This window comes from Scyliorhinus torazame, chromosome 3, assembly GCF_047496885.1.
Source record: "Scyliorhinus torazame isolate Kashiwa2021f chromosome 3, sScyTor2.1, whole genome shotgun sequence".
Taxonomy (NCBI): domain Eukaryota; kingdom Metazoa; phylum Chordata; class Chondrichthyes; order Carcharhiniformes; family Scyliorhinidae; genus Scyliorhinus; species Scyliorhinus torazame.
The window spans coordinates 125,329,362-125,352,087 of record NC_092709.1 but is presented as its reverse complement, the minus strand read 5'-3'; the positions used below and the strand labels follow the sequence as shown (position 1 = coordinate 125,352,087).

The 22,726-nt window shown below is 46.5% G+C and overlaps 1 protein-coding gene across 1 annotated transcript in view; it reads left to right on the top strand.

Annotated features, from left to right (window-relative positions):
• The window catches only part of prss12 (serine protease 12), a 326,627-nt gene extending 311,464 nt beyond the window's left edge, over positions 1 to 15,163 (top strand). Inside the window, exon 13 of the mRNA XM_072497842.1 lies at positions 13,905 to 15,163. Within this exon, the coding sequence (XP_072353943.1) occupies positions 13,905 to 14,212 (308 nt within the window). The 3' untranslated portion in view covers positions 14,213 to 15,163. The remainder of the gene's footprint in view (positions 1 to 13,904) is intronic.
• The last annotated feature ends 7,563 nt before the right edge of the window (positions 15,164 to 22,726 follow it).

The following is a 22,726-nucleotide window of genomic DNA, read 5'->3' as shown; positions in this document are numbered from 1 at the left end:
TACTGTGATCCTTTTTCCATCAAGGACTGTGGAGGAGCCATCTACATAAATTCTCAAAGCTATGTCTGTGGGCTGGGTCGTCTGTGGTCGGATGCGTGTCTTTTTTGGTACCGACTTAGGAACAAAGGGGCCTGTGCTGTGCTTGGGGGCTATGATCTCGCACTCAAGTGGGGTTCCTGCATAGTGCAAATTGTCGGCCAGAAACGTGTGCGTTTTTGTCTGTTTTATGGTAATGTCGCGTCCTTGTAAGAGTAGGGTCCATCGCGCTGCTCGGATTTGGCTTACTGTGCCGTCTTTTAGTCTGCCGTCCAATAAAAGCTGTGTCGGGGTGTGCTCGATCAAAATGGTTATGGGATTGAGTCCGGTTATGTACGACAAGTACTGTACCGCCCAGAAAACTGCCTGTTTCTTTAGGAACTCGGAAAGTGGGGCTGCTTTCATGGCGAAACCGTCTATGTGGTTTCTACAATATCCAACCAGTCCTAAAAATGACCGGAGTGCTGTAACGTTTTGGGGCAAGGGCAATTTTACAATCAAGTCTATGCATATATGTTCTATTTAATGCTTCCCATGTGTGATGACCGTACCTAAATATCCTTTTCCTGGAGGATTTGGTCTTTCTTGGGGTTAATTTTGCATCCAATTGTGGTGAGTAGTCCTAATAATTCCGAAAGAAGCGAAATGTGCTCTTCCTTGGTCTCAGTCTGTAGGAGCAAGTCGTCCACATATTGAACAAGGCACTCAGGGCGGGAAAATTTAGATAAATCGTTCGCCAATTGTCTGTGAAAAATGGTGGGGGAGCTGTGGAAGCCTTGTGGAAGGCACAGCCACGTGTACTGCTGTCCCTGGAAAGTGAACGCAAATTTATACTGGCAAGATTTGTCCAGTCGTATGGACCAAAAGCCATTGCTAATGTCCAATACCATGAAAAAGTTCGACTGAAGTCCCTGTTTTAACATGGTCTCGGGACTCGTGGCAACGGTGGGGGCTGCTAATGGGGTCACTTTGTTCAATTCCCTATAATCGATGGTCAGTCGCCATGACCCATCTGGTTTTCTTAATGACCAAATCGGGGCATTGTTCGTCGATGCTACGGGTCGAATCACTCCTTGGTTTAATAAACTTTGGATTACCTTCGCTATCTCTCCCTCGGCTTGCTGGGGGAAGCCGTACTGTTTCTGGGGCTTAGGATGGGGACCTGTAATGTTAACCACTCCTGGGATTTTGCCACAGTCGTGCTTGTGCTGGGCAAATGATGCCTTATGTCTTTTCAAGACTTCTCTAACCGTTTTGTCCGTGGTAATGGTTTGTGGATCAAACTAGTACTCTCCTACTGAGCTGATTCTGTGTGCATAGTCTCCTACTGTGAGCGTGGCGGGGCACGCGCTGCTCTGGCCATTTTCCATATACATCTATTAACTGGGTCGAATGAAAGGTTGTGTGCACTCATGAAATCTCTGCCCAGGATGTGTTCTGCTGCCTGGGGTAAATCTACTAAAACGACCGAGTGTTTTGTTTGAATATTGCCAATCTGTACATCCACAGGGGCTGTGATGTGTCCCTGCTGGAGGTGACCTGGAACGCCACTAAGGGTAATGGTGTCTGTAGTGGGCCATATGGTACATGATGGAGGAGTTTAACGTGGTTTGGGACCCTTCTGTGTCCCAAAGGAACTCTACTTGGTGTCCCCAGACTGTGCCTGCAACTACCGGTCTTCCGGACTTATCGCAAAGGGTATCACAGACCCAAGTTGGGGAGCCCGAACACCGTCAATCGGTGCCAATTGTGGCCAAATTATCTGCTCGGGCGCTAACACTGTGGATGGGTCTGGCATTGTGTCTAGGGGGAGCATTTGTGTGCTGATTCCGTTGCTGTTTCGGGGGGGCATTGCATTCTCGGGCATTATGTCCCTCGTGTCCTAAGTTATAACATTCCTGTGCTTTAGGGTGCTGCGTGTTACTCCTGCCTTCATTTACCCATGCGGGGTCTTGGTGTGCCCTTACTGGATTCATTGTGGCGTCTACTCTCTCCTGCTCTGTCTTTCTCTGTATAGACTGTTCCCACTCTCGATAAGCGCATACCCACACTTCATTGTGTGCCGGGTCTGAGGGGTCGTAACTGGCACATGCCTTCTGTTCTGCCCCTGTGGCATTGGATACTAGAGTACGGGTCCATTTGGCCGTATCGTCTGCTGATAAATGGGTGCGGGCTAACTCACCGAATACCGCGGTAAAGTGGATCCAGAGGCGTCCAGCAAACGGTTTTGGATGCTCTCCCTTTTTCTGTCGGCACCGGTTGAGTCCTTCTACCGGATCTCCTCTATTGTAGCCAATGGCACCTAAAATGGCTGTTTTCATGTCTTGGAGGCTACCTCCTCCTACATTTTGTGGGTCGGGAAGGGCTGAACTAACTGACGGGTCAAGGCACATCACTAGACATCATGAGCTTTACCTCCTCCTGCTCGTCTAAACCATACATGAGGGTCTGTTGCTTCACTAGTTCGAAAAAGTGGTGTGGGCCTGATGTGGGGTGGAAAGTCTCAATCTTATCGCAGACATCTCTGAACTGGGTGATGGTTAATGGGGTTGTATACACAAAATCGGGTTGGTCTTCCGTGGTGACTCTGCGCTGCGTAGTGATGGGGTTCATTGTGTTGGGTGCTGCCTGTGCAGTCGGTGGTGTGGATGCTTTCCTTTTCGGGGCCTGGGGGGCTCTATTCTGAATCTCTGTGTCACTCGCGTACCGTTGGGCCGTTTCACTGAGTTCCTGTCAATCGGGGCTATCTTCCTGATCTAACTGTGGGCCAAAGGTATCTCTGAACCCATTCTGGACGGATAGCAGTGATTGCAATCTTGCAATTTGCTGCCTGCACTTGGCATGATCCACCGAACTCTGTCTCTGTTCCATGGTGGAACTGTGGAGTGCTCGGAGGGCTGCCTTCAAATCATCGCATTGTTTCCTCAATTGTTCTACCTGGTTCTCTGTTTCTTCTCTTACCAGTACCGCACGTTGCGAGTCCTGGTAGGCCTTGTAATACTGAATCTGGAAGCTGCTGAGGTGGGCGAGACAAGATTGGTGTGCCCTCTTGACATCATCCATTTCCTTGTCCTTCGCCGCTAGCTGCTCCCGGACCTGCACATTTAAGCTCTCGCTTTCAATAATGTCTCCCTCTCTACTTCTCTCCTTCTCCTCAAGCTGTCTACGGAGCATCCTCATGGCCTCCTCTGTGTCTCGCAATTGTGCCAAGCAGGACACGATTGCCATCGGCTTACGAACCTTATTTAAACTTTTCTTGTGGATTTCGGTCAGGCTGTCCCACCAAGTCTGTCCTATGCTGCCAGGACCTGTTTCCTCATTTGCACAAAATTCCGACCAAATCCTTTCCCCTTTAGGTATCTCCTAATCTCTTCTTCCCATACGAGACACTGTTCTGATTTATTGGTCGCTGCGACCTTGGGCTCTTGTGGATGCATAAGACATTCCATTGCCTTCATGGCCATCCCTACAATTATTTCTGTCTCTACCGGAAATTTGGAACAAGGGGGAATAAAGCGGTGGTGCAAACACGAGTACGGCTCAAACTATTTTCCGGTTTACACAACTCCCGAAAGTTTCACGCAACAAAATCTATCGAGTTTACCTTATATCCCTTTGTTAGTACGCATGCAAATTACACACTTCTGAATTTTGGAGGTTTGATCGATACTGGTTTCGCTTGTGTTTCTTTTACTTTGCCAATTTGGATTCTAATTCAAACACCTTTGTGGGTTCTCTCGGAGTGACATGGTCACTTCTGGGTCGAGTCCCGGCAGAGTCGCCAATAACTGTTGCCTTTTCTGTGGCTCTGCTCTAACTATGGCAATCAGTGGGTTTGCCCTCCTTTTTTTTGATATCTATACTCTAAAGCTCACAGTCGCCAGGTATCAAATGATACCACAACAAGGTTCAACCGGTTATCGATCAAAGAGCCAAACACCAGTTAGTTAGTTCAAGATCAACGATACTTTATTTACACACGATTAGTCATGCAACATAAACACTACTAGTTAACTACACCTCTCGACTAAGACAACCTGTACTTAACTTCAGGCACCCGGCTTAGGTCAGAGGAACAGTGGCCGTTGTTCGATTCTGGATCTATCGGGTCTGTAGGAGTAACTGCTGCTCAGCTGGGCTCATCCGTCTGGTAGCGGGCGCTGAACTTGGACTTGCTTCTGGTGGTGCTGCGATTGGAGATGGTCGTTGCCGGGGCGCCAGGTCCAAAAAAAGACGAACGCATGGCGGACTCTCTTCTTATACTTGGGGGTTTTCGCGCTCTTTTGGCCGGTCCTTCAGTTTGGACCCCACTAATTGGGTGATCCCCGATCACTTTGTTTGATTTCTAACCAATAAATGGGCGGGTGTCTGGATGGCTGGGCGTGTCCCAAGCGGTCACTGACCCTGTTGTTTACCCTTCCCTAGAACAGGGAATGGCGCCGAAATGTCTGGGACTGTACCGGTCGCTCAAGTACCAGTCCTTTGTCTGGTGGAGATGGGCCATCAAATGCTAATTGGTCGGAGTTTCGATACTGTCTAGATTCATTGCTTGCAAATATACATTTCAGGCTCTGAGCCTGCCTGAATCTTGCTTTGTCCATTTTACCCGCTAGGCTTTGCGAGTTTCTCTGTCCCTAGTTGTAAGTGGCCATCCCAGATGGCTACAGATGGTTGGGGGGTGGTCTGGTGGTTGGGGGGGAGGTAGTTGCGTGAGCTCAGAAGGATGATTGGCGGGTAGGGGGAAATGGCTGTTTTGCTCAGTTGAGTTCTGCTGGCCGATCACTGAGTTAGATCAGGTAATAGTTACAGGGTAAGTATCCAGGTAAATCCCATATATTTAGCTTTGAGCTTACTTTGAAAGAGTGTCTTGGACCATTGAGATCAACCCATCAGACATTTAATCTTCTCAAGCAATTACAGTGCATGGATGTCCTTTTAGGACTACCGTGGGATCTTGATGTGCATCACCCAATTTATGTCCCAACTCCAATAATCTGGAGACAAGAATGTTTTGCCATTTTGTTACATAAAGATGTATACATGCGAGGTGTTAAGATTAAGAACAGAGGTAAAAAAGCCAACAGAAGTGTACTTTACCTGAATGCTCGTAGTATTCGGAATGAGGTAAATGAGTTGATGGCGCAAATCATCGTGAATGACTATGATTTAGTGGCCATTACTGAAACATGGTTAAAGGATGGTCACGACTGGGAGTTAAATATCCGAGGGTATCAAACTTTTCGGAAGGACAGAGTGGATGGTAAGGGAGGTGGTGTAGCTCTGTTATTTAAGGATGACATCCGAGCAACAATAAGGGATGACCGGTGCGATGGAGGATAAGGTTGAATCCATTTGGGGGGAAATCAGGAATAGTAAGGCGAAAAAGTCACTGATAGGAGTAATCTATAGGCCACCAAATAGTAACATTATGGTGGGGCAGGCAATAAACAAAGAAATAACAGATGCATGTAGAAATGGTACAGCAGTTATCGTGGGGGATTTTAATCTACATTTTGATTGGTTTAACCAGGTCGGTCAAGGCAGCCTTGAGGAGGAGTTTATAGAATGTATCCGCGATAGTTTCCTCGAACAGTGTGTAATGGAACCTACGAGGGAACAAGCGGTCCTAGATCTGGTCCTGTGTAATGAGACAGGATTGATTCAGGATCTCATAGTTAGGGATCCTGTCGGAAGGAGCGATCACAATATGGTGGAATTTAAAATACAGGTGGAGGGTGAGAAGGTAAAATCAAGCACGAGTGTTTTGTGCTTAAACAAAGGAGATTACAATGGGATGAGAGAAGAACTAGCTAAGGTAGACTGGGAGCAAAGACTTTATGGTGAAACAGTTGAGGAACAGTGGAGAACCTTCCAAGTGATTTTTCACAGTGCCCAGCAAAGGTTTATACCAACAAAAAGGAAACGGTAAAAAGAGGGAAAATCGACCGTGGATATCTAAGGAAATAAGGGAGAGTATCAAATTGAAGGAAAAAACATACAAAGTAGCAAAGATTAGTGGGAGGCTAGAGGACTGGGAAATCTATAGGGGGCAACAGAAAGCTACTAAAAAAGCTATAAAGAAGAGGAAGATAGATTATGAAAGTAAACTTGCTCAGAATATAAAAATAGATAGTAAAGGTTTCTACAAATACATAAAACAAAAAAGAGTGGCTAAGGTAAATATTGGTCCTTTAGAGGATGAGAAGGGAGATTTAATAATGGGAGATGAGGAAATGGCTGAGGAACTGAACAGGTTTTTTGGGTCGGTCTTCACAGTGGAAGACACAAATAACATTCCAGTGACTGATGGAAATGAGGCTATGACAGGTGAGGACCTTGAGAGGATTGTTATCACCAAGGAGGTAGTGATGGGCAAGCTAATGGGGCTAAAGTAGACAAGTCTCCTGGACCTGATGGAATGCATCCCAGAGTGCTAAAAGAGATGGCTAGGGAAATTGCAAATGCACTAGTGATAATTTACCAAAATTCACTAGACTCTGGGGTGGTCCCGGCGGATTGGAAATTAGCAAACATGACACCACTGTTTAAAAAAGGAGGTATGCAGAAAGCGGGTAATTATAGGCCAGTGAGCTTAACTTCGGTAGTAGGGAAGATGCTGGAATCTATCATCAAGGAAGAAATAGCGAGGCATCTGGATGGAAATTGTCCCATTGGACAGACGCAGCATGGGTTCATAAAGGGCAGGTCGGGCCTAACTAATTTAGTGGAATTTTTTGAGGACATTAACAGTGCGGTAGATAACGGGGAGCCAATGGATGTGGTATATCTGGATTTCCAGAAAGCCTTTGACAAGGTGCCACACAAAAGCTTGCTGCGTAAGATGAAGATGCACAGCATTAAGGGGAAAGTAGTAACATGGATAGAGGATTGGTTAATTAATAGAAAGCAAAGAGTGGGGATTAATGGGTGTTTCTGTGGTTGGCAATCAGTAGCTAGTGGTGTCCCTCAGAGATCAGTGTTGGGCCCACAACTGTTCACAATTTACATAGATGATTTAGAGTTGGGGACCAAGGGCGATGTGTCCAAGTTTGCAGACGACACTAAGATAAGTGGTAAAGCAAAAAGTGCAGAGGATACTGGAAGTCTGCAGAGGGATTTGGATAGGCTAAGTGAATGGGCTAGGGTCTGGCAGATGGAATACAATGTTGACAAATGTGAGGTTATCCATTTTGGTAGGAATAACAGCAAAAGGGATTATTATTTAAATGAAAAATATTAAAACATGCTGCTGTGCAGAGAGACCTGGGTGTGCTAGTGCATGAGTCGCAAAAAGTTGGTTTTCAGGTGCAACAGGTGATTAAGAAGGCAAATGGAATTTTGTCCTTCATTGCTAGAGGGATGGAGTTTAAGACTAGGGAGGTTCTGCTGCAATTGTATAAGGTGTTAGTGAGGCCACACCTGAAGTATTGTGTTCAGTTTTGGTCTCCTTACTTGAGAAAGGACGTACTGGCACTGGAGGGTGTGCAGAGGAGATTCACTAGGTTAATCCCAGAGCTGAAGGGGGTGGATTATGAGGAGAGGTTGAGTAGACTGGGACTATACTCGTTGGATGAGGGGGGATCATATAGAAACATATAAGATTATGAAGGGAATAGATAGGATAGATGCGGGCAGGTTGTTTCCACTGGCGGGTGAAAGCAGAACTCGGGGGCATAGCCTCAAAATAAGGGGAATTAGATTTAGGACTGAGTTTAGGAGGAACTTCTTCACCCAAAGGGTTGTGAATCTATGGAATTCCTTGCCCAGTGAAGCAGTAGAGGCTCCTTCATTAAATGTTTTTAAGATAAAGATAGATAGTTTTTTGAAGAATAAAGGGATTAAGGGTTATGGTGTTCGGGCCAGAAAGTGGAGCTGAGTCCACAGAAGATCAGCCATGATCTCATTGAATGGTGGAGCAGGCTCGAGGGGCCAGATGGCCTACTCCTGCTCCTAGTTCTTATGTTCTTATGCATACACATTCATTTTTATAAAGCAGGCAGTGAGGCCTCATGTCACTTTTTGATTTGTTTTTCGCATATACCAGAATTTCCTGTCATTTTGACAGTGAAGCACACATTGATACTTGTATTAATACAGGTTTACATTACAGTGTAAAAACTATCATTTAACTGAGGACATTCTGTGATCTTTCGAATCAGCTCTTGTTTATTTAAACTTTATATAATATATGGAGAAAGTTGCCAGTTGAGTTGAGATGAATCAAAAGTGGGTCTAATCGTTTGATTTGTTCCAACATTTTTGATGTTCTAAACCTAAGGGACCTTTGGTTAAATCCTGTGTAGTCTTAGTCTTAGTTATTCCTGGACATAGTCAGCCTGATGCCAGTTAGATTTCGGATATCTTTTTGGGACGAGGTCCTGAAACAGTTTGTGTTGGCGATTTGTACTTGTAAAGGGACAATTGCCTGTTTTAAGCAAGAGGTCCTGGACATGTATAGTGTAACCTTTACCCATAAGGCAGATGGTGAACAGCATCTGCCAAATCAAACTCTTTGATACCAATTTCAGGCCTGGGCTTAGAGTTTATAAATCTAGGCGAAAGTGGATTGTAACATGTGGTAAACCACGTTATTGCATTACATGTACTGTGTTGTATTGTGCATGCCTGGGCTTGTCCAGGCTGGCTCTGCCTGTGGCTCCTCCCCTCAGGCTTCTGTGTAAAAGTGGCAAGTCTCCGCCTCCGGACCCAGTTCGGGTCCAGAGGCAGGAGGCTTGCTGTTTAGTGCATTAAAGCCTCAGTCACATTCATCACTCGTCGTGGGTTATTGATGGTGTATCAATTTAATACACTAAACTCCTCAAGATGAACTCATCGCTCAAGCCTGATCGCTTGGAACTGGACCCACAAGCAGCCGACGCTACAGAAATGTTTGAACACTGGCTAAGCTGCTTTGAGGTGTACCTCGCATCCTTCAAAGAAGACCTCACAGATCTCCAGAAGAAGCAGGTCCTCCATGCACGGGTGATCCCACGGGTTTTGCCCGTCATCAGGGACGCTCCCTCATACGCGGAAGCGATAACGCTGCTAAAAGGACACTACGTGAAATCCGTAAACCAGGTATATGCTAGGCACCTCTTCGCCACGAGACGGCAATGCCCTGGGGAATCACTTGCAGACTTCCTGCGTGCCTTGCACATCCTCTGCCGGAACTGAGACTGCCAGGCAGTATCGGCTACCCAGCAGGCGGAGCTGCTGATCAGAGACGCTTATGTCATGGGCATGAACTCTAACTATATCCACCAGCGATTATTAGAAGGGGGGGACACTCGGCCTCCCAGAGACAGTACAACTCTCCAACCCGCAGGAGGTGGCCTCCCAGAACATGGGGGCCTACACTTCCGACCACGCTGCACCCTCGTGGGACTCGTGGGCGCAGCCATTAACTGACCCGGGTGCGGCGTGAGCCTGTGCCGCGCAGCGGCCCGCCAGCGCCGGAGGCCCAATGTGCTACTTCTGCGGCCAGAGTAATCACCCCCGACAACGCTGCCCGACACGGAACGCAACTTCTAACGGCTGTGGGAAGAAGGGCCACTTTGCAAAAGACTGCCAGGCCCGATCGCCCCCTAAACCTTCCTGGCCCAGCAGCGCTGCCTGCTGCCTGTCGGGGCCGCCCCCACTGGGGCCGCCATCTTGGACACCATCTTGCACGTCACCCGCCACGTGCAACCCACGGGGGCCACCATCTTGGACGCCATCTTGCACCTTACCCGCCACGTGCGACTCATGGGGGCTGCCATCTTGGGACCACTCCGCAGCCTCCCGGGAGCCCAGCTCACCAGACTGTACGCTGGTCGCCGCTACCTCCGACCGCCTTCCGATACTCACCTCTATCACGCTCGTCCAGTCCCGGCCGCACCACCTCACAAAGTCCACGATGACCGTCCGGATCAACGGCTACGAGACGACCTGCCTTTTCAACTCCGGGAGCACAGACAGCTTCATACATCCAGATACGGTAAGGCGCTGCTCCCTCCCAATCCTACCCGCAACCCAGAAAATCTCCCTGGCTTCCGGATCCCATGCAGTAGAAATCCGGGGGTACTGTGTCGCGACCCTTACTGTACAAGGCGTAGAGTACGCTAACTCCAAACTCTACATCCTTCCCCATCTCTGCGCTGCCCAGCTACTGGGGCTCGACTTCCAATGCCATCTCCAGAGCCTTACCTTAAAGTTCGGCGGACCCCTGCCGTCTGTAGCCTCACGACCCTTAAGGTTGCCCCACCCTCACTCTTCGGTAACCTCACCCCGGACTGTAAGCCCGTCGCTACCAGAAGCAGACGCAACAGTGCCCAGGACAGGGCCTTTATCAGGTTGGAGGTCCAGCGACTCCTGCGAGAGGGGATCATGGAGGCTTGTAACAGCCCCTGGAGAGCCCAAGTGGTGGTCGTCAAGACTGGGGAAAAGCACCGGATGGTCATCGATTACAGCCAGACCATTAACCGGTACACGCAGCTCGATGCGTACCCCCTCCCCCGCATATCTGACATGGTTAATCAGATTGCGCAGTATCGAGTCTTCTCTACAGTCGACTTGAAGCCCGCGCACCACCAGCTCCCTATCCGCCCGGAGGACTGCCAATAAACTGCCTTCAAGGCGGATGGCCAGCACCTCCTCAGGGTCCCTTCGGCGTCACCAATGGGGTCTCGGTCTTCCAAAGGGAAATGGACCGAATGGTCGACCAGTACGGGCTATGGGCCACGTTCCCGTACCTAGACAACGTCACCATCTGCGGCCATGACCAGCAGGACCATGCCGCTAACCTCCAAAAATTCCTCCACACCGCCAAGCTCCTTAACCTCACGTGCAATAAGGAGACATGCGTTTTGCGCCCAACCCGCCTAGCCATCCTTGGCTATGTCGTGGAACATGTAGTCCCGACCCCGACCGCATGCCCTGAAGAGATGCCCAGTGGGCCCCCAATTATGCGGACAAGGCCCGTCCACTGATCAAATCCACCACTTTTCCCCTGACGGCTGAGGCCCGACTGGCCTTCAGTCGCATCGAGGCAGATATTGCCAAAGCCGCGATGCACGCTGTGGACGAATCCATCCCTTTCCAAGTGGGAGCAATGCGTCGGACTTTGTTCTGACCACTACACGCAACCAGGCGGGCAGGCCCGTGGCTTTCTTCTCCCGTACACTCCATGCCTCCGAAATTCGACACTCCTCCATTGAAAAGGAAGCCCAAGCCATTGTAGAAGCTGTGAGACATTGGAGGCATTACCTGGCCGGCAGGCGATTCACTCTCCTCACTGACCAACGGTTGGTTGCCTTCATGTTCAATAACACACAGCGGGGCAAGATCAAGGATGACAAGATTCTGAGGTGGAGGATTGAGCTCTCCACCTACAGCTATGACATCTTGTATCAACACGGGAAGCTCAATGAGCCCCCAGATGCCCTCTTCCGCGGTGCATGTGCCAGCGCACAAGTAGACTGACTCTGGGCCCTCCACAACGACCTCTGTCACCCGGGGGTCACCCGTTTTTCCCACTTCATCAAGGCTCGCAACCTGCCTTACTCCATCGAGGAGGTCAGGTCCGTGACCAGGGACTGCCAGGTCTGCACGGAGTGCAAACCGCACTTCTATAGGTTTCGAAGCTGGCGCCCACACCACAGCCACGACTTGACGCTATCGCAGCGGAAGGTCAAGGCCCCCGACAGACTTGACCTTTAAGACCACTTCACCCCCGCCGGATTCTTTTTTTAAATAGGGGGTAAATGTGGTAAACCACGTTATTGCATTACATGTACTCTATTGTATTGTGCATGTCTGGACTTGTCCAGGCTGGCTCAGCCTGTGGCTCCTCCCCTCGTGCTTCTTTATAAAAGTGGCAAGTCTCCGCCTCCGGACCCAGTTCAGGTCCAGAGGCAAGAGGCTTGCTGTTTAGTGTATTAAAGCCTCAGTCACGTTCATCACTCGTCGTGTGTTATTGCTGGTGTATCATAACAAATTTATTGAAGATTAACTTTTGTGTGCAAAATCCCTTGTTTTGATTATTTTAAGTAGAAAAGGTACGAATGCAAAAAACCTCATTTAGCACAGAATTCAAGTGTATCATTCTCATTTACTCTTGTTTCTCTTCATGGTCCAAACCAAAGTTCTTATTGGACAAGGCATTCATGTGGACAAGTACTTTCAGTATAAGGTATGGGTGTGGTACCGTATCCCGTTACACCATGGACTAATATGAAAGATGATTTAGATCTGGCTGGATATTGATTGGCTGAGAAAACTTTCTTTTGGTTGGTTTTACTGACTTAGAAGAATAGTTTGCCGATTTTAGTAAGGACATATCAAAAGTTTAAGGCACAAAAGTACAATTTCCATAAATGTTCTACCAATTATCTGCCATATCTTCAGTCGGAAAGCGACAAGAATTCTGTGGCTTTTATGCCACTTCATCAGGATTTCCATTGATCTTCTCATAGGATTATAGTTGGAGAACACCCATGAAACATTTACACAATTTTTAAGCGTACGGCTGAGTAAAGTAAACTCCATGGAGAAAATGCCCTTTGCTCAATATCTAACTTGAGAACAGATCATTCCTCAGTGAAGGATGCGTTTTGTGAGGCTATCCATTCTGGGGAAAGTTTCTTCTACTTTGTCCTTTGGAAGCTCTATGAGGCAGCATTGTGAATTGTTTGTGAAGATATTGGGTGAGATTTTCTGGTCCCACAGTGATGGGACGGATGAGCCACGCAAAACGGCGTAGACGTCAGCAGGACTGGAAGATCCCACCGGGCTAATGGTGAGTCACCTCCACCGCTGGAAAATACACCGCAGGTGAGCCGGAAGATCCCAACTATTGTCTGTTCAGTATTCCTGGATTATCAATATGTCTTCATGGAATAATGGTGTAGGTACACCCACTGTGCTATTAAGGAGGGTGTTCCAGGGCTTTGACCCAGCAACAGTGGAAGAACGGTGATATATTTCCAAGTCAGGGTGGTGAGTGATTTGGAGGGGAACTTCCAGGTGGTGGTGTGCCCATGTATCTGCCACCCTTGTTCTCCTAGACGATAGTGGCCATGGGTTTGGAAGGTGCTTCCTAAGGAGCCTTGGCGAGTTCCTGCAGTCCACCTTGTAGATGGTAGGGCAGTCACTCTCTCCTTACCTCTGGAGTTCAGCTCTTTTGTCCATTTGAACATGGGTTGACAACAGACATTTATGCTCTTTCTTCAGAGGCTGTATCAATTTTATTTGAATAATGGCAGGAGATCTGGAGATATCTCCAGTAATTCTTGAACACTGAACTTATATCTTAACTCCAACCTCAAAAGATGCAATCACACTCCATATGAATTTTCCACTTCATAAATTTGAGGTCTTATGTTTGGGGATGTGACCTCTATGCACTAATCACTCAGCAGATCATGCTTTTCAGTTGAAAGTGCTGACGAGACTATTGGCTCTGAAATTTGTTGGGGGGGGGGGGGGGTTCTACTGGTCTCCCACCATAACTATGGTGGCAACAAACTAAATGAACTTCCATGGAAATGACATTGACATCTGAAAAGGGCTGTTTGCACCTCTTCTCTTTGAAATATACCAAACGTCCTCTGCAGCTACCAAGAGAAACCTTATCGAATTTTAGAAGCCCGTGCTCCCATTGCCCAGCTTTACAAATACCACCAACATAGCTTCTGTAATCAGAGGTCATCCACCATTGGAAATATATACTTTTGCTTTCAAATCAATGTTTTAAACATTAAATTTAGTAGCTTGAGCGTTTTTCTGTTGCCCACCTCAGGGCGAAGTCTGGAGTCTGAAATGCTGGGTGCAGGAATGGTACCTATCAAACGTAACTAATGAGCAATTATCATTTTCTATCTCCACTGTAGGGAGAGCCTATTCAAAGACGCTGCAGCAAGCTGCCATCCCGTTGCTTCCAAAAAGGCATTGTGAGGAGCGTTACAAGCAGAGGTTCACAGGGCGGATGCTCTGTGCAGGAAACTTACTGGACCACAAACGAGTGGACAGTTGTCAAGGAGATAGTGGTGGGCCACTGATGTGTGAAAGAGCAGGAGGACACTGGGTTGTATTTGGTGTGACCTCCTGGGGACATGGCTGTGGTGTAAAGGATACCCCAGGGGTCTACACAAAAGTCTCCACCTTTATGCCTTGGATTAAACGTGTGACTAAACTGTAGGTGGCTGTGTTCCGAAGACATGCCAGGGGATTGGTGCTGGCTGCTGACTAAGCACATACTGGAGTCATCCAAATTCAATCTGCAACTATTTTATTGCGATGCCAAGAGCACTTCCAGAATTCAAGGAAAGATGCAGAAAAAGATCAGGAATGTGGGGTGTTTTTATAATTATAGATTACAGCGACAATTGAATTGTCAATTAAAGGGCTGAAAGGCTTGTTGAGGTGATCTGTGCATCATGGACTTTTATTTAGTTTCAAGTATATGTACAATGTAAAATGTATAGAAATTTTTGATTTCCTTCTCATCTGGTGGTCTATATTTTCCTGAACTGGGAATGCACTGTCAGAAATAATGGTGCTTATTTATTTATACTTTGTTGTATTCTTTACCACTCAATAGTGCCCCACTGTGGCGAGAAACTGTATAATTGTAGACCATTTGAGGGACTTCACATTGCGCTCAGTATAATGTTTGCCCAGGTTAGCTTCAGAAGTATACAGGGCAACTGGATTCTGTGCAATAAAGAGTGCCTTGCCCCCATTCACCATTGCACTACGAGGATCAGAATAATGAATAAACACGGGACCTTCGACTTCTTACAAAGGCCCATTCTTTCAGGTTAACAAATGCATTGGTGAAGTTTATGACAGTGTCATTACTCCAATTAATGCTGACAGTATTTATATCTGAATTAACTGAGAAAATTGCACTACCTTTTAATATGGGGTTTTATTTTTTGTTTCATTTTGACGAAAAGCACAAGTCCCAGTCAGGACAAATAGCTGGGAATCAACCAGAATGTTCAGTCAGATAGTTACCTGCCCTGAGATTGTGTTGATTACTTGAAATGTTGTATAAACTTACTTCTGAATTACTTGGCATGAAAAATAAAATATTGCTTAATGGTCGTATACAAGCTATAAATAAAGGTGCTTTGTCCAACTTTAATAGTTCTAACTATTCTGTGAATTGGATAAAGAAAGAAGATGCCTACAGATATCAGACACAAATATCTATTTGGTTAATCCCAATTTACATGAAAAGGATTCAAGAAAGGCAAGTCCTGCATAACCTATCTGAAGGAATTGGGTAAGACAGCATAATAGTTATGGTACTGACCTTAGAATAAGCAGCTTATAGGTTCATATCGCAACATGGCTGGGTTGGGAAAATGAATTCAATAAACTCCTGTTGGAAAAAATGACAATGAGAGTTTGCTGAATTGCACCTAAAGTTCAGTAGGTTTGCTAGTGAAGGTGTGGGAGGGAGCTTCACGACTGTTTCTCTTGGATCTACAGGATTTACAGTACAGAAATGCCCATTCAACTTCCTGTGAGTCTCCTCCCAACCTTACCCAACCCTGTCACCATAACCTTCCATCCATGTCTACCTTTCCCTCAAATGAATCTATACTGTTCATTTTAGCAACTTCCTTGTTGAATAAAATTTACCTTTTGATGGTGGTCAATAAATAGGCCACAACAACCACCTGGCAAGCTCAGAGTCTGCTCCACTTAGTGGGATCTAATTTCATGATTGGTCCATCATTTACAAAGGTATGGAAACACATTCAGAATTTGTTGGCGACAGTAATTGAGTTATATAACGGCAAGCGGATACTGCTGAAGATCCACAATTCCATCTGGTGAAATCACTGCTCGATATTTGATCAGGAGGACGGAAACTACGATTGCTCGTATTTCATTTGAAGCTGTGTTACTCACCCTGCTACTCATGAAAAGTGAGGGCACAAATACGTAATTGTTGCCTAACAACATTTTGGAAATTATTCTCTTGAAGGAAGCAGGTAGGTCGACTTGCACTGGGGTCCCGATAACTCCATACCGGACAAATCCTGGAATGGGATTCCAATCGAGCTCACTTTCTGTGGCACACTGTTTTCAGCCAGGTCCACTGTATTCAGCATGAACTCTTGGTGATTGGCCAACCAGACTGACTCATGACCTAAACATGGAGCTAACCATAGAACCATAGAGAAGATATGGCATAGAAAGAAGACAGTCAGCCCATTCTTTCTGCCTCAGCCAAAAAAAGAGGGGAAAAAAAGAAACTAGCCACTCATTTTAATCCCACTTTCCCATGTCTGGTCCATAGCATTGCACGTTGAAGAACTGCAGGTGAAGATTCAGGTACCTTTTAAATGAATTGAGCATTTCAGCCTCAATTACCAATTCAGGCAGTAAATTCCAGACACCCTCTGGGTGAAAAACATTTTCTTCATGTCCCCTCTGATCCTTCTATCAAGCACCTTGAATCTATGACCTCTCAGCTAGGGGAAACAGGATTTTCCTGTCTAATCTATCTACGCCCCTCAAAAATTTGTATACTTCAATGAGGCCAGTCTCAACCTCCTGTATTCTAAGGAAAACAACCTTAGCCTATCCAATCTTTCCACAAAGCTGCAGAGTTCTTGCTCTTATTCTCATTCTTCTCACTTGAAGTCACATACCCATCTCAAGCAATGACCTTCTGCTTTAATGGACAGAGTAGTCCTGGCTGGGAAAGCAGCGAGGAGTTGACTAGTGCTCTGTGGAGGTAAACCGCCTGATTTTCGCTGGCTAAGCTACGACAGTGGCGCTGCCATCCTCTCTTCACTGAACCTGGAGAGGTGAAATGTGACCTTATGATGGAATGGACAAAGTAAATTTACTTGGTTATAACCAAGTGAGGAGTGGGGGTCAAAGATCTCTCTTTAATTGAATGCATCTCAAAGGTTTTCTTCATTCAGAGGGTGGTGAATATTTGGAATTCTCTGCCCCAGAGGCATAGTCATTGAATATGTTCCAGTCTGAGATAATAGATTTCTACATATTAAAAACATCAAGGGATAGTGTGATAGTGCGGGAAAATGGTGGTGAAATAGAAGATCAACCATGATGCCATTGAATGATGGAGTGGGCTTGAGGGGCTGAATGGCCTACTTCTGCTCCTATTTCATATCTTCTAAACAGTGTTTTTTGTTTTGGATAAGGATAGACTTGTTAATTTTATTTTGTACATACTGTGGTTATAAAGAACGAGTCAGACAGGTTTTCTTGAGTTTAACAGAGTAAGAGGTTAGTTTGAAGACAAGATAAATCTGATATGGGTTGAATTTTAAAAACACGTGTGTGCACACACTTGAAAACCAGACATACAAATACAGATTACAAGTTAGTGGGGAGACAGATTTGGTCAAATTAGAGTTTGGTTAAAAAAAAAGTTCACAGTTTGTAGCTTGCTGTCTGGTCCGACTACAACGGCATAGCGGTGGTATCACTGGATTAATAATCCATCGACCCAGGTTAATATTCTGGGGACCCGGGTTACGAATTCCACCAGGGAAGATGGTGAAATTTGAGTTCAGTAAGAATCTGGATTAAAAGTCGAAAGATGACCATGAAACCATTGTCAATTGTTGTAAAAACCTACCTGGTTCACTAATGTCCTTTCGGGAAGGAGGAGCATGATGGTGTTTGGTCCACAGCAGAATCAGGACTATGCAGTTGAAGCTCAACCCTGCAAATGCAAATATGGCCAATGAGTTCCCCTACATGAGCCCTCTGCGGACTGCCCTTGGTGTGAAACCAGACCCAGACAAGGTAAAGTCTATACAGCAAATGTCCACTCCTGATGACAAACGTGCCCTGCTGCTCTTCCTCAACATGTCAAATTATCTATCAAAGTTCTTTCCGTGCCACAGTGAGGTGACTGGACCTCTCTGTCAATTTCCCCAGCAGGATGTGGGTTGGTGCTGGCAGGAGCACCACAACAGTGCATTCAACAGCCTCAAGGACCAGCTTTCAGCCAATGGAGTGTTACAATCCAGTATCCAAATACCTGTAGTATTATCAGCAGATGTGACTCAGCATGGGCTAGGAGCAGTGAGCATCCAGAATGGCAGACCAGTGGTTTCTGCCTCAAGGGCTTTCATTGACACTGAAACTCTCAATGCCCAGACCGAGAAAGAACTCCTCGCCTTTGTCTTTGCCTGCCATAAATTTAATTTATGGGCACCTGTGTCATCATCCAGCACAACCACACAACAACATAGATAGGGGTTACAAGTTTAGGACGGAGGAGTGGGCCGAAGTCGGGTGCTCTTTCAGAAGGTCGGTGTAGATTCGAAGGGCTGAATGGCCTCCTTCTGCACTGTAGGGGATTTACGATTCTATGATAGAATGCAATGATCTTTATGCTCCTGATTTACTGATTCAAATGAGTAGATAGTTCCTCTGGAGACACATTTTTGGAGTTGATTTTTTTCTTTTAAAAAATCTTTCTTTTAAATTATCCTTTGCTGAATGGGTTGGCTATTGCTGGCAACAACTCTTGGACCAAATATGACTAATTACCCAGGAGGAAAAATGGTTCAGATCAGTATTCTTATTTCCCAGTTTTTACTGCTGTTCCATTTTAAGGCATAAGGCAGCAATTCGGCCAGTATTCAGATTTCCCTATCTTTACTGTTTTGTCCTTCTGGGTATAAAGTTCTGGCATTCTTTGAATAATAACCTTCCACCACTTTGTGTTGTTTAGGCATATTCTTTATTAATTGCTGTACTGAGCCTCCTGCAGCAATTTTTCCTGTATCAGGTGCGGATCAGTGCTTGTGTGAAGCTCAGCAGCTTTCATTGTTCGGGCTGGTGGAGGGCATTGGCAATGAATCTCCTTTACAGGCCCCCTGGGCCCAGCAGTGGACCTTCCGAAAGTTCCATTTCCCTCCTCTAGCCTATCTACCCCAACCTCACACCCCCTTTGCCTGGCCTGCCAGAATGGCTTGAGTGATAGCCCCCCTCCCCTTACCTCAGTGTCCGCTTCCAGTAGACATCACTCCCAGAGGCGGGGCCAGTGAGCTGCCAGCTATTTGATTTAGTCAGCTTTCAGAGATGGGACTTCATGACATCCACTGTGGGTGGGGGGGATTCGGAGGGGAGTAGAAAGCCTGACTCAAGCCGCGTAGCGGCCCTCTGCCTATAAAAATTGTTGTGGGGTGAGCAGGGCCAGACCCATCCGCAATATTTACACTGGGGTGAGCAGGGATTCCAGCTGCGTGTAGAATTTCTGCATTAATTTACTTTGTCATTTTCAGTTTACTTCTTAATTATCTTCTCACCTGAGGACATTGCTTCATAGCCCTTTGGTTCTACAGATGCTTGACAATCTCCAGTGCCTCATCTAAATGGCCTAAATGGTGTCAGGGGGCAGTGCCAGGGTACTGGCAGGGCATGCCCCTCTGACCGCTGGAGCTGAACCTACCTGTGCCTCCGGGCAGGTTCTTTTTGCCTGGCTCACATCCTGCAAAACCTGTTGTAAATCTCACCGCCATGATGTCACGTCAGCGAGGGGGCAATTCCTAATGTGGGGGGAATGACATAGTGGGGAAGCCCATTAATTATATTTAAATGTATGGAAATGAGATTCCCGCCCATCCTGGGATTTTGTGCTTGTGTCGCCATTTGCGCCCACGGCCTTTGCAGGTATAAAATCCCAGCCCTAGTGTGGAGTTTTAACCACTGTAGATAAATCAGAAATCAGATTGAGACGGCCATTCTGCTTAATGGAAGGAGAATCCCACAGGCACTGCTTATTTTGAAGCTGAATCATATATGGTCAGAGCAGCCAAATCTCATGATGGCAAGGACATGTTTCGAAAATTTATTGATGCTGAAGCAATTCAAATATTGGGAGATTACAGTTGGGGCTGGTTTAGCACAGTGGGCTAAATAGCTGGCTTGTAAAGCAGACCAAGGCCAGCAGCGCGGGTTCAAATCCTGTACCAGCCTCCCCAAACAGGCGCCGGAATGTGGCGACTAGGGGCTGTTGACAGTAACTTCATTTGAAGCCTACTTGTGACAATAAGCGATTTTCATTTCATTTCAGTTCTCACCCAGTGTTTACGGGCTGGATTCTCCATTTGGGAGACTAACTCCCCATGCAGGCGTGAAAACGGTGGTGCTTTACGCCAGGAAAACTGGGGCAAAATGGCCACCGATTCACCGTTTTGCTGGGGGCTAGCAGGGAGGCAGCGTAGAGCTCCCAGCTCCAGCTGCCGATATGGCCTGCAGCATCTCCGGGTCCGTGGCCAAGCATGCGCACGGCGGCGGCCTGCAGCAGCCGTGCCGTGCTTCATGGTGGACTCAGCCTGCGGACCTGGACTGCAAAAATAATACCCTCCTTAGGCCCTTTGCGCGCCCCGGATTGCCCCCCCTGCAGTGCCCCCAGTCCCGATTGAAGCCCCCCCCTGCCTGCAGATCGGCCCTCCCCCAACTGTGGCGTCGCTGGACTGAGTCCGCAGTCATCATGCTGAGTTCACGACAGGTGAGACCATGAGAGCCTCACGCCATCGGGAACTCGGCCTGTCGGGAACGGAGCATCGCGGGCGGGCCTGAGGCCGTGGATATGTGGCGCGGCACCCTCCTAGAGTACACCGCTTTTCAGGGGGCAGAGAATCCGAAAAAAGGCGCTGCCCCCAATTTTGGCGTCAAAACGGATTCTCCGCCGAACGCGATTTCAGCGTTGCGGATCGGAGAATCCAGCCCCATATGTTTTTTCAACTGGGACTGCTAGACATGCATTAGAGTTGGAAAACCATTCCATTTCCATCCCTCTAATCCGTGACTAAATATAACCCTTTCAATTCCACTTTCACACAGACTGGGATGTGGTCTTGGTCTAATCCTCAGCCACTTACTTTATAAACTTAATAAGCTGTGGAGAAAACTCATCAAGATCTTGTGAATATTATAAACTTAATAAGCTGTGGAGAAAACTCATCAAGATCTTGTGAATATTGTGAATGTTCTGGAGGTTTCCATTTAAGGTCAACATTTTTTTTTAAAAAGCTTCTTTATTGCTTTTCAAATTCATGACATTAATCACCCCCAGATGTATCATCTTCAAGGGATATGATAAAAATGACCCAAACCTTTTAACTCCCACCTGAAAAAAAGAAAGTGTATTTTGCACAATCAGAATATGCCAACGTACTATACAGCTAAAGAAATACTTTGGAATGTGTGAAGTTGATTGATGAAAGAAAGCTGGCGAAGATCAAGAGGGAACAAGAAAAGAACATTGTACAGACACATGAAGATGATGATAAGTGCAGAAAACTGGATAAAGACATGAAGAAGAGCTGCAGGGGGGATAAGTGGTAGATACGGGAAGCAGTAAATCGGAATGAACACAATGTTCTGTATAGGATTGAGCAGGAACTGAGTGGTGCAAAAAGTGACACCATGGTGCCAATCAAGGGCATGAACAGCAGGACACTATGGAAGGATGAGAAGCAAGGGGTAAGTGGGTGGAACACTTTCTTGAGATCCTCAACCAACCCAAACCCAGCTCTACATTTGAATTTGATGACAGTAAGAAGTCTCATATCACCAGGTTAAAGTCCAACAAAGTTTTCAGAGTGCTGCTCCGTCATCAGGTGAAGTGGAGGCAGGTTCACAATCACAGCATATATATAGCAAAGACACAATTGCAAGATAATTACAGATTGGAATGTGGAGAATGGTTGGAATGTGAGTCTTTCCAGGTAAACAAGTCTTTATCGGAACAGACAGTGTGAGTGGAGTGAGGGATAATCAGAGGTAATTGTGGTGTGAATTGTCTCAAGCCATGACAGTTAGTAGGATACTGCAAACCCGGGCAGTATGCCTGTAATGTAACATGAACCCGAGATCCAGTTGAAGCCGTCCTCATGCATGCGGAACTTGGCTACCAGTTTCTGCTCGGCGATTCTGCATTGTCGTGTGTCTTGAAAGTGTTGTTGTGTTCCCTCGCCTGATGAAGGAGCAGCGCTCCGAAAGCTTGTGATTTCAAATAAACCTGTTAGACTTTAACCTGGTATCGGGAGACTTCTTACTGTGCCAATCCCAGTTCAGTGCTGGTATCTCCACATCAAATTTGATGATAACATTGCACCTCAACAGCTGAACATCAATCTAGGAGATCATGACTGGTGGACAGGTCTTGGAGCATGCACACATTCCTTTGACCAGCAGGGAGGTGTTGTCTGTGAAATCCAGGTCTGTCCACTGGTGGTGTTGTCACGTGATGCCAAAGTTTTCACAAACCAATGTCTCCCTCATGATGAAATCAATAAGAAAGAGGAAAGAGAATGGAGAGAGTATACATCCTTTCTGTACTCCTGGGATGATGTAGAAGAAGTTCAAGGTGATTGTGCTGACCTTGCTACAACAGTTAGATTTGTAGTATAAAGCTCTGAAGATGTTAATGTACCGCTCCAGGATACCATACTGTCTTGCGACGTGCTAAAATGACTGCCAATAAAATGAATGCCTTCTTAGAATCAATGAAGTTGATAACAAGTGGCTTATGATTTTCTAAGTTCTTCTCAATGATGTTTCTGAGTGCAAAGGTCAAATCCTGATCTAAAAGACAGACAGACACTGTGGCTGCAGAAGGTGCAATTAAGATGTCATTAAATTGAGATCATCATTATTTCAAACCATGCTCATGTTTATAAGAGGAGGCATAAAG